Consider the following 14,977-nt stretch of genomic DNA (forward strand, 5'->3'; position numbering starts at 1 on the left):
GATAAAGGGAATTGTAATATTTCTTCATGTCTTGATTATTTTACTTGGCATACTGATTTTAAGGTTCATTATGTTGTAGCCTGTATCAGAACTTCATTCCTTTTGAAGGCTGAACAATAATATTCCATTATATGGATATGCCACATTTTATTCATCCATTCATCTGTTGGTGGACATTTGGGTTTCCACCTTTTAGCGATGTGAATAGTGCTGCTGTGCACATTGGTGTACGAAGTGTGATCAAAAGACACAGTGAATGTTTAAATAAAAAAATTTATTACAGGAAAAGACACATTACTATTAATCCCCCTCAAAATACTCCCCCTCGCTTTGAATACACTTATCCCATCATTCTTGCCACTTTCTGACACAGTTCTGGAAGTCCTCTTTCGTGAGAGTGTCTTTACTTCATCCTCCATCATGATAACGCTCTGTGTCACACATCACTTCTGGCAAGTTCTGTCAAAAACATTATGATGTGTCCTCATCCACCTTATTCACCAGATGTGGCACCATGCGACTTCTGGCTCTTCCCCAAAGTCAGAATTACCAGGAAAGGTAAACGTTTTGAATTGATTCAGGACACTGAGGCAGCCATGACAGGGCAGCTAACAATACTCATGAAAGAGGACTTCCAGAACTGCTTCAGAAAGTGGCAGGAACGAAGGGATAAGTGTGTTTGAAGTGAGGGTGGGTATTTTGAAGGGGATTAATGGTAACGTATCTTTTACTGTAATAATTTTTTTAATTTAAACATTCATTGTATTTTTTGGTCACACCTTGTACAAGTATCTGTTTGGCTTCCTGTTTCAGAGTCTTTTGAGTGTATACCTAGGAGTGGAATTGTTTGTGTTCATATGTTAATTCTATGTTTAATCTTTTGAGGAACTTCCAAACTTTTCCATAGCAGCTGCACCATTTTACATTCCCACCAGCAATGTGCAATGGTTCGATTTTCTCCATATCCTTGTCAACATTTATTTTCTATCTTGTCTGTTGGTAATAGTCATCCTAGTGGGTGTGAAGTGGTATCTCATGCTTTTAATTTTCATTTCCTTCGTGACTAATGATATTGAGCATCCAATCATGTGTTTATTGGCCGTTTTTCTTCTTGGACTTTGAGAGATTTGTTTTTTTATGGCAAGTTCATTATTGAGTTGAGTCAAAGCTGAACTTAAAACAGTGTGATTTTTCCTTTTTATTTTATCTTCAGGGATAGAGACTTTTACAACTTGTTGCCTGTCGATGCCTGCAAAGAGCTCCAACTATTCTAATTATCCTTCCTAGGAGAATTAGTCTCCATTACCTAGTCTACCAAAAGAAGGGCAAGTCTCAGTTTAGTTTTCATGGAAATAACAATTCTTCATTTTAAGTGCCTGTTTAATTCACTTTAAATATAACATTACAGAATATAAGTAGCGTACAGAGGTTTGGAACAAATACTACTGATGTTTGTTACATAACTGAGTTGTTGAGACTAGAAAAAACAAATATATGGGAGTAGTCTGCTGTTTGTTTGTTTGTTTGTTTTTAAAGAGGGAATGGAGCACATTTGTCAATTCAGTGATTTAAGTGGAGGTTGATTAAAGTTCTTCTACTTGAAGCTTGTGTGTACTGTAGAGATTCTTGCCTTAAGTGAACCTGCTGTACACAAACCTGAACTTTTTAGGTATTTGTGAGCATTTGCATCATTGGACATCAGGGTTTTTCACTCCTATTTCTTGTCATCTTATTTTAAAAATCTTTTCTCATTCAGTCAACAAGTATCTATTTACCTACTTTTTCTTCAGGGCAGCCTGCCGAGTTCTATGGGATAGGAATACAGTCATAAACTCTGATCATCCCACAGAAAGAAAGAAAATGTTTAAAGAGAGAAAAGGCGTGTAGAGAAATAATTGAAATATAAGTCATAGTGTGATGAGTGAACTAAGTGGATAAAGTGCTCAGCAGTTCAGAGAACTGTGAATAATATTTTCAAAAGGAATTCCCACTTTGTTTTGAATGTGCTTAGCTTTTCTTCCAAACACCAGAGTGCAGTGTATTTGAGATGTTATAGTCTGGTTATCTATTTATAGGAAGAGTTTGTGAATTGAATTTGTTAGGTCATTTTTAGATACGTAAGAATTGAATAAGAGTGCCCTTTTCAACTCTGGTTTTGAAGATGATGTCTGTGATGTAACTATGTGCCTGAGCTCTTCTTCCCCTTCCCCCCCACTTTGGTCTCTGTTTATAGGAAGAGCATTAAGAAGTTGGTTTTGAAAAACCTTAGCAATAGCAATCTCTTCTCTCCGGTTAACCGTGATTCAGAAGATCTAGCTTCACCATCTGATTATCCAGAAAATGGAGAGAGGTAAACTGAATTCTGTTTTGGGTTGTTTTTGGTAGAGAGCCCTAGTCTCATTTTGAAAAGATTCTGAGCTTAGAATTTATTCATTCTGTGAAAATTTTTGAAGTTTGGCGAATGTTACATAAAAGTATTACAGCATAGGTGCACCTAGAAATTAAGTTATGTTTTTGCTTTTTGAGTACTTTAGACCTTAAAATTATTAGAGTTCTTCTGATTCAGTTCTGCAAAACTATTTTAATATCTATGTATGTCATTTTGGACAGGGTTAGCATGCATTTGACATTCCCTTAAAATAAGGGATATTTTGTGATAATTGTTGAATTAATATGTAGTCATTATAACCAAGCCAAAAAAAAAAAATACCTACAGGAGTATATAAAATGTATAAAGGAGAAAGTGGAAGTACATATACATTAATCCTTAATAGTTTGGTGTATATTCTTACAGTTTAGAAATTTATTTATAAATATATTTTTATAGATATACATTATAGAAGTTATGAATGAATAATATATATTTTGTAACCTGATTTCCATTTATTTTATTATAAATGCCTTTTCATATCAGTATGAATATATTTGCCCCCTCTTTTTAAATGATTCTCTAGCCAGTTGTGAATGTAAGACAATTCAGTCAGTTCTCGATTAGAGGACATTTAGATTATTTGATAATTCTATATTCAAAATAATGCCTCAGTGAAAAATCCCTGAAATATTTGCACTCTTTCTTTTTCTCTTTGGATAAAATTCTAGTTTGATTTTTTGTTAATGAAACATTTTCTCATACCTTGCTGATTATATTAAATGTTTTTCAGTTTTTTAATTTGAAACTCACCACTGGTTATTTGACACACCCACACACACACACACATAGTAAAGCATCCTGTTTTTAAACTAAAATTGGATGCTCAGATCCATTTATTCATGAAAATAGATCTGTTAAAGGCTTGGAATCTACAGCCATATTTCCTGGGTTAAAATCCCCACTCTAGCATTTACTGTATGACCTTGGTCAAGTTACTTTATTTTCTTTGTCTCAGTTTTCTTTTCTATAAAATAGAATGATAGTAACCTGTGTTACAGGATTACTATGAATATTAAATGAGTTTTTAATATTCATTTAATTACCCAGAATGGTGACCTTGCCTAGAACAGTGCCAGACACTTAGTAAAGTCTCAGTAAGTATTCGCTGTTATCACTGTTACTACTACTACAAGAGACTAAAATGTTTCTACTTTCCCTTTTCAGATTCAGTTTCCTGAGCAAACCTGTTGATGAGAATCATCAGCAGGATGGAGATGATGATTCTCTTGTGTCACGTTTTTATACTAACCCTATTGCCAAACCCATTCCTCAAACCCCAGAGAGTGCTGGCAATAAACACAACAGCAGCAGCAGTGTGGATGATACCATTGTTGCGTTAAACATGCGTGCTGCCTTGCGAAATGGACTGGAAGGAAGCAGTGACGAGACCTCTTTTCATGAGGAGTCACTGCAGGATGACCGAGAAGAAATAGAAAATAATACTTACCATATGCATCCAGCAGGTCAGGTTAAGATTAGTGGTACATGAGTAATCTCTATTTGAAACCTGTTTTCGTTTGTCACAGATTTTCAACATAATGAAAGTCAGCTATCTGAACTTCTAAATGTGTTTTATTGCATCTTACAAAAATTAACATTTAAACACTTCTCACTTATGCTTTAGTCGATTTGTAATTCACATACTTTTTGTACCTTTGGAGTAGTTAAAATTCATGTTATTTAAAGTATCTTGGCATAGTTTAAAGATCCCAAATTTTATAGCTAGAGAGACTATCCTCAAACTTTTCCTTGCTTTATAAATGAACATAGATCGATTATTAGTTTTTTCATGAAAACAATAGTGATAATTATATGTTTTTTGAGATCTGAATTAGATTGAAGTATATAGACCATAATGCCTAACATGTATAGGCATTCAAATTGTAGCTGTTGCTATGGTTGTTTATTATCACCTCAGTTCTGTGCCCCACCCTCCCAAATAATGAATGATTAATTTTTTCCCAAGTAATCCATGAAACAAGTAATATAAACTACAAGATTACAGTATTTTGATTGAATACTAAAAGCTTGCCTTTTTTCTGTGTTGATACATCAGCTCTTTTGGGTTTTGATAAATGTCATTATGTGTTCCCTTTTTTAAAAAAACAGGTACAATTCACATAAAATGAAGTTCATAGATCTTAAGTGTTCATTTCAGTGAATTTTGGCACGTATGTACTGAGATATCTAATACCTCAATCAAGAAATAGAACATTTCTTTCACTCTGGAAAGTTTTCTGTGCCCCCGTACCCAAAAGCCAATCACAGTTTTTTGTCACATAGATTACTTTTGTCTATTCTTCAACTTCGTATTAATGAAATCATACTATACATAGTCTTTTTGACTATAATTTTTATGAGAGTGCATCCATAGTATATATATCAACACTTCATTTTTGTTGCTCAGTAGTATTCTGTTAAATATGCCACATTGGTTAATATAGTCTCTGTTAGCAAACATTTGGGTCATTGTACAGTTATTCTTGAAGTGTCTATAAAACTTTTTTATATCTAATTATGCTATTGCCTTCATACATATCTTCTGGTCACTTGGTACCTTAAGGAAATAACTTTATCCATTCACTTCAAAAATCTCAAGTATATATACTTGTGTGTGTTTATCTGCATGAATTATGGTACTGCATCTTTTTTTCAAATATCCAGTCTAGATTTTTTATTGTTTCTAGTTTTCTCATTGATCTTGTTTGCCACCTCCCAATTTAAAATTTCATTCCCAAGGACACAAATAATCCTCTAAACCTTGACAGTAGAGAAACAAGTTTAATATATAAGTGGACATTGCTGAAGGCTGGAGTTTAATCTGATACTGGCCTTACTTTTTTTCTTTTCACAAAGGTAGCTCGATCTCTACATATAAATGGGAGAAGGAGTGATTAGAACAAGTGAATCAGTGTCGTATTTTCTTTGACTTCAGAAGTCCACCTATTTGATACTTTAAAAAAATAACACTAATTATATGGTCCTTTAAGTTTCCATTTGTCTATGGAACTTTCTCATGTAGGATTTTTCATCTTGATTTTAGTGCTCTATTTTGAGGTGTAAATTTGATAGATACAAGAGGTGTCTGGAAGACAATAGGCTATAAAACAAAAAGTACTGGGTTTTGAGTTTTAGCTCTACCTGTACCACTGAATTACTGTGTAAACCAAGGCAGGTTCTTTCCACCTCAGATTTTGGTATCATTGTGTACAATAAAAGAAACAAATGGATTAAGTAAGTTTTTTTGTAGGATGTAGACTATGGAATGCCTTTCATAGTGTAGTATATTAATGGGTGTCAGTGAAAAGAAGGTTCTGTGGTTAATTAAATCTAGGAAACACTAGATTAAGTCAAATTACATAGACTTCATTATTTTGTGAGTTTTCAGAGCCTGTAATACACTGCTTTGTGCATGTTCCCCAAACTTTCTTGACCATGAAGCTTTAAAAAAAAAAAAAAAAAAAAATCTTTTCCTAGGATTAGTGTTTCTTAGAAAACAAGTCTGGAAAAATGCTTTATTCCTATATATTTTCTCTTTATATAATAATTTAGTTACTGATTATATAGGTAATTTTTTTAAATTACTCATTTTGTAGAAAATTTTTAAAAAGGCAAGAGAGTGAAATAAATATTTCTGAAAATTCCGATACCTAAGGACAATCACAATTTAATATTTTCTGTTTCTTTTGTCATAGGCATTGTTCTCACTAAGGTTGGTTATTATACTATTCCATCTATGGATGACCTTGCTAAAATTACCAATGAAAAAGGAGAGTGCATTGTCTCGGACTTCACTATTGGTCGTAAAGGTGAGTATGTGTTTAGGAGTTAGTAGTAAGCCAGAGATCTGCACCTTATTTTTCTAATTAAGTAAGGGAAGCTCTTCATAGCTAAATCCATTTTTTTCCTACATTTGGGTCCACCTTGGCCTGAAGAGCAGACAAAACAAGTAACAAAACAGACAAAAAAATAGTAACAAAAAAAGTTTAAAAAACAAGACTAGAGCCTGATAACATTCTCTGTTAATTACTTGTCTCATTGCAGTTTTCTACAATTAAAACACTGTAAACAGCAAGAAATACTAAGTGAGAAAATTGAATAGATGACAAAAGATGGGTTATATTTAGGTTCAACTTTAAATTATTATTACAGATATAATTTTCTTGGGGAATAAAATCTCATCTTCCTGTATTGTATTCAAAAACAGGCTCACGTGTTTTAACTCATACTGCAGGCTAGGTGTTATGAGTTGTTTAGATAGGAGCAGTGTAGATATTTGGGAAGAGATTTAAGAAGGCTGTTTTGAAGACAACATAAGTGCTGTGAAAATACAGATGTTTACCAGGTAATATATTTAATGTCACCCTCTGGTACATATTATGGATGAAATAACACATACAAGGTATTTTGCTGGGTGATTGAAAATATTGCTTAATGTTTAAAGCAGCTTGCTCCTGATTATTTAATTACTAGAAATGTAATATAGGTATTTGTCCTCTATACAGGATGAGTTTTTAACTATTTGCTCTGTCTTGTAGGTTATGGTTCAATCTATTTTGAAGGAGAGGTGAATTTGACAAATCTAAATTTGGATGACATTGTGCATATCCGAAGGAAAGAAGTTATTGTCTATTTAGATGATAACCAAAAACCACCTGTGGGTGAAGGACTAAATAGGTATGAATTTATTTACATATTTAGAAAATAATCAGCTAAATCAGTTTTTTTTTTTTTGTAAATACAAATGTGTTCATATTATATACATTTTTCTGCAACTTGCTTTTTAAACTTACTGTATAGTGTGCGATTATTTTTTCTATACTTTCATTTTAAAGTATAAATGATAAAGAAATGCTACACTATGACTTCTTGACTCCTTTTCCCTACTATCAGGTCCAACTGTTGGTTTCCAAACATCACTTTTAGTAGTACTTTTTTTTCATATTTTTGTTATGCCCATGCTCAAGTCTTTCTCTGTATTTTAGTGTGAGACACTAGCTTCTGATATCTCTTTAGAAAGGTGAAAGGGCCATAGTTAAAATAATTTATATTCATAACCTACTAGGATTGAATCATGAAGAAATAGGAAATTTGAACAGTACTATGAGTAATAGAGAAATTGAATCAGTAATCAGAAACCTCAACCTCCCATAAAGCCCAAGACCAGTAGACTTCAATGGTGAATTCTGCTGAGCATTTAAAGAAGAATAAAGAAGAATAAAGGATAAAAATTGAAAAGGAGGGACCACTTCTGAACTCATTCTATGAGGCAATCATTATCCTGATTCCAAAGCTAGACAGAGACACTACAAGAAAACTACAAATATTTGTGATGAATATTGACATGAATATCCTCAACGACAGGATTTAACTACATTGAAAGGATTATACATCATGACCAAGTGGGATTTATTCCTGGAATGAAAGGATGGTTCGACATATGAAAATCGATTAGTGTAATATGTCACATTTACAGAATGAAGAAAATCACATGATCATCTCCATTGGTTCAGAAAAAGCATTTGACAAAAGTCAACATCCTTTCATGGTAAAGACACTCAAACTGGAGCTGGAAATAAACTACCTCTACATAATAAAGGCCATATTTGAAAAACCCACAGTGAATATCATACTCAATAGTGAAAAACTGAAATTTTTTCTTCTGAGGTCAAGAGCAAGACAAAGATGCCCACTTTTGCCACTTCTATTCAACATAATACTGGAAGTTATAACTAGAGCGATTAAGCAGGAAAAAGACATAAAAGCCATCCACATTGGAAAGGAAGAAATAAGATTATCTCTGTTCGTAGATGGCAGATGACTTGATGTTATATGAAGAAAATCCTGAGGCTTCCACCAAAAAAGTGTTATAGCTAATGAACAAATTCAGCAGGGTAGCAGGATACAAAATCAACACGCAAAAATCAGTTTGGGGGGCAGCCTGTGACTCAGGCAGTTGGAGTTCTGTGCTCCTAACTTCAAAGGCTGCCGGTTCGACACACATGCCACATGGGCCAGTGGGCTCTCAACCACAAGGTTGCCAGTTCAACTTCTCAACTCCCTCAAGGGATGGTGGGCTCCGCCCCCTGCAACTAAGATTGAACACGGCACCTTGAGCTGAGCTGCCTCCCGGATGGCTCAGTTGGTTGGAGCGCGTCCTCTTAACCACAAGGTTGCCAGTTGGACTCCCGCAAGGGATGGTGGGCTGCGCCCCCTGCAACTAGCAACAGCAACTGGACCTGGAGCTGAGCTGTGCCCTCCACAACTAAGACTGAAAGGACAACAACTTGAAGTTGAACGACACCCTCCACAACTAAGATTGAAAGGACAACAACTTGGAAAACAGTCCTGGAAGTACACACTGTTCCCCAATAAAGTCCTATTCCCCTTCCCCAATAAAATCTTTAAAGAAAAAATAATCAATTGGATTTCTATACACTAACAATGAACATCCCAAAAAGGAAGTTAAGAAAATCGTTCCATTTATAATAACATCAAATAGATAAAACACTTAGGAATAAACCTTACCAAGGAGGCAAAAGACTTTTATATTGAAAACTACAAACTATTGCTGAAAGAAATTAAAGAAGATAAATAAATGGAAAGGTATCTCATTTTCGTGGACTGGAAGACTTAAAATTGCTAAGATATTTATACTACCCAGAACAATCTACAGATTTACTGCATCTGTATCAAAATCCCAGTGGCATTTTTTGCAGAAATAGAAAAATGCATCCTAAAACCACATGGAATCTTAAGGGATCCGAAATAGCCAACATAATCTAAAAAAGAATAAAACTGGAGGACTCATACTTTCTGACTTTAAAACTTACTACAAAGCTGCAGTAACCAAAACAGTGTAGTATTGGCATAAAAACAGACAATACAGACTAGTGGAACAGAATAAGAGAGCCTAGAAATAAACCTTTACACACGAGGTGTGATCAAAAAATTTGGTGAATGTTTGAATTTAAAAAAATTATTATAGTAAAAGACACATTGCCATGAATCCCCCTCAGAATACACCCACTCCCTTTGAACACACTTATCCTTTCGTTGTTGCCACTTTTTGAAGCAGTTCTGGAAGTCCTCTTTCGTGAGTATCTTTAGTTGCACTGTCATGGCTGCCTCAATGGCCTGAATCATTTTGACTTGGGGAAAGAGCCACAAGTCGCACGATGCCAGATCCGGTGAATAGATGAGGATACATTGTAATGTTTGTTTGTTTTGTTTTAGGTTTTCTTTTATTAGTTTCAGGTGTATAAAACAACATAATGATTAGACATTTATACCCCCTCAAAGAAATTGCCGTATACCAGAAGCGATGTATGACATGGAACGTTGTCATGATGGAGGATTTTTTATGGCACGCTTTAAGACACATTCTCTCAACTGTAGCTCACACCCGACTGACTGCACTGAACAAGTTGAAACAACCACACACTTATTAAGGTTCGACATGCTGCTTCCCATATTGAAGATCCCTGCCTTTCTATTGGATGGCAGTTGGCAGCAGCATTCACTGTATTGTTTGATCACAGTGGAAAGGCTCTATGTCACGCATCACTTCTTGTATGGCAATTTCTGTCAAACAGAAACATTATGGTGTATCCTTATCCATCTTATTCATCAGATCTATCACTGTGCGACTTCTGGCAGCTTTTCCCCAAAGTCGAAACGACCATGAAAGGCAAACGTTTTGAATCAATTCAGGACTTCGAGGCATCCAGGGCATCGAGGCATCCAGGACAGTGCAACTAAAGATATGAAAGAGGACTTCCAGAACTGATTCAGAAAATGGCAAGAAAAATGGGATAAGTGTTTGAAGTGAGGGGGAGTATTTTGAAGGGGATTAATGGCATGGTGTCTTTTATTATAATAATTTTTATTTAAACATTCACTGTATTTTTTGATCACACCTCATGTGTGGTTAAATGATTTCTGACAAGGATGCCAAGACCATCCAATGGGGAGAGAACAATCTCTTCAAAAAACGATTTTAGGAAAACTAGATATCCACATGTAGAAGAATGAAGTTGGACTCTTGTGCAGTATATAAAAATTAACTTAGGGGCGGCCAGATGGCTCAGTTAGAGCACAAGCTCTCAACAGCAAGGTTGCCGGTTCAATTCCTGCATGGGATGGTGGGCTGCGCCCCCTCCAACAAAGATTGAAAATGGTGACTGGACTTGGAGCTGAGCTGCGCCCTTTATAACTAGATTGAAGGACAACGATTTGGAGCTGATGGGCCCTGGAGAAACATACCGTTCCCCAATATTCCCCAATAAAATTTATTTAAAAAAAAAAAAGTCGATCAAAGACCTGAAACTAAAATTCTTAGAATAAAATGGGAAGTTATGACATACATTTGACAGTAATTTCCTGGATATGATACTAAAAGTACAGGCAACAATAGTAAAAATAAACACATTGGACTACATCAAAATTTAAAACTTCTGTACATCAAAGAGCACTATGAACAGAGTGAAAAGGTAAGCTACAGAATGGGAGAAAATATTTACAAATCATATATATGATAAGAGATTAATAGAATATGAAGAACTATATAAGGTGTGACAATTAAGTTTGCGAACTTGTTGCAATGATGTTGCTAACCCTTTTTGATATCAGAGGGATTATTCATTATGAATTTGTACCAATTGGACAAGTAGTTAACCAAGTTTACTATTTGGTAGTGCTGAAAAGGCTGAGTGAAAAGGTTAGACGACCTGAACTTTTCTCCTACAATTCCTGGCTCTTGCATCACAACAATGCATCAGCTCACACGACACTCTCTGTGAGGGAGTTTTTAGCGAGTAAACAAATAACTATTGGAACACCCTCCCTACTCGCCTGATCTGGCCCCCAGTGACTTCTTTCTTTACCCGAAGATAAAGGAAATATTGAAAGGAGGACATTTCAGGACATCAATGGTAATACGACAACAGCTCTGATGGCCATTCTGGAAAAACAGTTCCAAAATTGCTTTGAAGGGTGGACTAGGCACTGGCGTCAGTGCATAACTTTCCAAGGGGAGTACTTCAAAGGTGACCGTAGTGATATCAGCAGTGAGGTAGGTAGCACTTTTTCTAGTGTGAGTTCATGAACTTAATTGTCCGACCTTGTAGCGCAACAACAATAACAAAATTAAAAATGAGCAAAGGGCTTGAATACACATTTCTCCTGAGATAACATACAAATGATCAACAAGCATATGAAAAGATGTTCAACACCACTAATAATTAGGGAATTGCAAATCAAAACCACAGTAAGCTATCACACTCATTAGGATGGTTACTATTAAAAAAATACATTTTTGCAAGAGTTTGGAGAAATTAGAATCCATTTGTATTGTTGATGAGAAGGTAAAATGGTACACTGTTATAGAACATAATATGGTGGTTCCTTAAAAAATTAAAAATGATCCAGCAATTCAACTTCTAGGTATGTATCCAAAAGAATTGAAAGCAGAATCTCAAAGCAGTATTTACACACCCATGTTCATAACTGCACTATTCACAGTAGCCAAGAGGTAGAAGCAACCCACGTATCCATTGACAGATTAATGGATAAATAAAATGTATCTACATTGGAATATTATTCAGCCTTTAAAAAGAAAGGAAATTCTGAAACATGCTACCTCTTGAATGAACCCTGAGGACATGCTAAGTAATACAAGCCAGTCATAAAAAGATAAATACTGTATAATGCCACTTATTTGAGGCACCTAAAGAGTCAAATGCTTAGAAACAGATAGTAGAATGGTGGTTGCCAGTGGATAACAGTAATGGGAAATAGACAGTTGTTTTTTAATGTTACAGAGTTTTAGTTTTGCAAGATGAAAAAGTTCTGAAGATTGGTTGCACAACTATGTGAATATATTTAACACTAGTGAATGGTACAGTTAAAAATGGTTAAGATGGGGGCCGGCCCGGTGGCTCAGGGAGTTAGAGCTCCATGCTCCTAACTCCAAAGGCTGCCGGTTCAATTCCCACGTGGGCCAGTGGGCTCTCAACCACAAGGTTGCCAGTTCAATTCCTCAAGTCCCGCAAGAGATGGTGGGCTCCGCCCCCTGCAACTAAGATTGAACACGGCACCTTGAGCTGAGCTGCCTCCCGGATGGCTCAGTTGGTTGGAGCACGGGCTCTCAACCACAAGGTTGCCAGTTCGATTCCTCGACTCCCTCAAGGGATGGTGGGCTCCGCCCCCTGCAACTAAGATTGAACACGGCACCTTGAGCTGAGCTGCCGCTGAGCTCCCGGATGGCTCAGTTGGTTGGAGTGCATCCTCTCAACCACAAGGTTGCTGGTTCAACTCCCGCAAGGGATGGTGGGCTGTGCCCCCTGCAACTAGCAACGGCAACTGGACCTGGAGCTGAGCTGCGCCCTCCACAACTAAGACTGAAAGGACAACAACTTGACTTGGAAAACAGGCCTGGAAATACACACTGTTCCCCAATAAAGTCCTATTCCCCTTCCCCAATAAAATCTTTAAAAAAAAAAAATGGTTAAGATGGTACATTTTATGTTATTCCTTTTTACCACAATAAAAAATGTTTTAAAAAGTCAACTGTCATGTGCTAGTCACTGTACTAGATGCAAGGCATACAGAATGAATAGGAAAACAGTCCTTGATCTCAGGTACTAATATTAGAAGGATATATAACCACGTATAGTCATCTTTACACTCACTATTTAATGGTTAATACTGGGATATTCCTGATACTTCTCTTTGCAAGCATGTTATCTATCATTGGTAGTTGCTGCTGTTAATATTGCTGTTAAGTACAGTAGTTCTCTAAGACCTTCGCTAAGACTTAGGTCTTAGCACTGGACTATAACCACTGAACTATTAGCAATGGACTTGGTCAAGGATGCATAGCTTAAATGTTATTAAAATTAGATTGGAAATAATTGATGTACCTTAGTAGTTTGGAATAAATGGAGTATGACTCTCGTACCAGATACTGAGCTAGTTGATGTGGGAGTAATTCCCATTTCTCTTAAGCTTATCTACTTTGGCAAGCAAACACCAGAATAATTCCAAAGTAACATAGGTGCCTTTATTTGCTATTTATATAGATGTTAATTGATTTCTGGCCTTAAATATGAAACATTTATACATTACTTGGTTGTACATTACAGGAAGGCTGAAGTTACATTGGACGGAGTTTGGCCAACAGATAAAACATCTCGTTGTTTAATAAAGAGCCCAGATCGACTTGCTGATATCAACTATGAGGGAAGATTAGAAGCAGTTTCGAGGAAACAGGGTGCTCAGTTCAAAGAGTACCGTCCTGAAACAGGTTCTTGGGTGTTTAAGGTATAGTCATTTAACCTTGTTTTTAATTAACTGTAATGAGAGTCATAAAATGCTTGTTAGAAATGATCCTCTCTTTGATTCTCTTTATTTTCAAATTAGGAAATAGATGTAGAAATACATTATGATTTGCTCCAAATTACATACACATCTAGATAAACCCTAGGGATCATGATTCAAATCCTCTATCCCATCCTGTGAACATTTAGCTACATTTCTAAGGTGTGATTTCTCTGGGTGGCATCATCAGCGACATCAGGCAGAACTTTTGTCTCTTCATAGATCAACTCTTCCCAAAGAATTGTCATTCTTTTGAAGATTTCTGGGATGTAGAGGTTGACTTTCTGCCTTTTTTTATAAAGTTTAACCCATTGGTGTCTTTTTCTTCTAGGCTAATTGGATTATTTAACTTGTTGAAGGCCCTTGTGTTGGTAGAGAACAGTTAGGTAGTATATAGATGTGAAAATTGTAATGGCTCTTTAGGATTCAGTTTTCTATGTTAATATATTAATTTAGTAATTATATGAGCAACTAGTACATTCACCGAATAACATCTAAATCTTAGAAAAACAGTAAGGTGTGATAGGTGACATTGCATTGTGCTTTAAATAAATATTGTGATAATCTCTTAATTTTTTTTATTTTTTTTAAAGCTAATCTGCAGGATTGCGAGGGCAAATATTGTGGAATCTCTTCTGAATATAACAGTATTAAACTTGATTTTGTTGGATTCTCCTCTTCCTTAGGTATCTCATTTTTCTAAGTATGGCCTTCAAGATTCTGATGAAGAAGAGGAGGAACGACCATCCAAAACCAGTACGAAGAAGTTGAAGACTGCGCCTTTGCCTCCTGCAGGCCAGGCCACCCCTTTCCAGATGGCTCTTAATGGCAAACCAGCACCTCCACCCCAGGTAGAGAAAGGACAATGAATTTGAATGGAATCCGTGATACAGAAGTTGAAACCAAGTCATTCAGCTAGTACAAAACTGTTTTATGACCCCTGGAACTTTGAAGAGTACAAATACATTGGCAATCACATTGAGACAAGTACAAGGGAGGGCATGAGGTGGTACTGGCATCCGTTTTTTACTTGAGAGATTTAAAGAATTCTCTTGCTGTTTGGATCATTCCATCTACAGATTGTCTTTTTTTAACAACCCTTCCCCTCCCCACCTCATTTGGACTTGCTAAATTCTTTGCTCAGTGATCAACTTAAGATAATAGCCT

At 35.9% G+C, this 14,977-nt stretch overlaps 1 protein-coding gene across 7 annotated transcripts in view; it reads left to right on the forward strand.

Moving 5' to 3' along the window:
* The window catches only part of NUP98 (nucleoporin 98 and 96 precursor), a 93,238-nt gene that overhangs the window by 47,873 nt on the left and 30,388 nt on the right, over positions 1-14,977 (forward strand). For all 7 annotated transcript variants that reach the window (XM_033119748.1, XM_033119747.1, XM_033119751.1 and 4 more), the window contains 6 exons: positions 2,234-2,350; positions 3,596-3,894; positions 6,127-6,240; positions 6,970-7,108; positions 13,576-13,753; positions 14,497-14,661. In XM_033119748.1, the coding sequence (XP_032975639.1) occupies positions 2,234-2,350; positions 3,596-3,894; positions 6,127-6,240; positions 6,970-7,108; positions 13,576-13,753; positions 14,497-14,661 (1,012 nt within the window). The remainder of the gene's footprint in view (positions 1-2,233; positions 2,351-3,595; positions 3,895-6,126; positions 6,241-6,969; positions 7,109-13,575; positions 13,754-14,496; positions 14,662-14,977) is intronic.

Source organism: Rhinolophus ferrumequinum, chromosome 11, assembly GCF_004115265.2.
Source record: "Rhinolophus ferrumequinum isolate MPI-CBG mRhiFer1 chromosome 11, mRhiFer1_v1.p, whole genome shotgun sequence".
Classification (NCBI taxonomy): Eukaryota; Metazoa; Chordata; class Mammalia; order Chiroptera; family Rhinolophidae; genus Rhinolophus; species Rhinolophus ferrumequinum.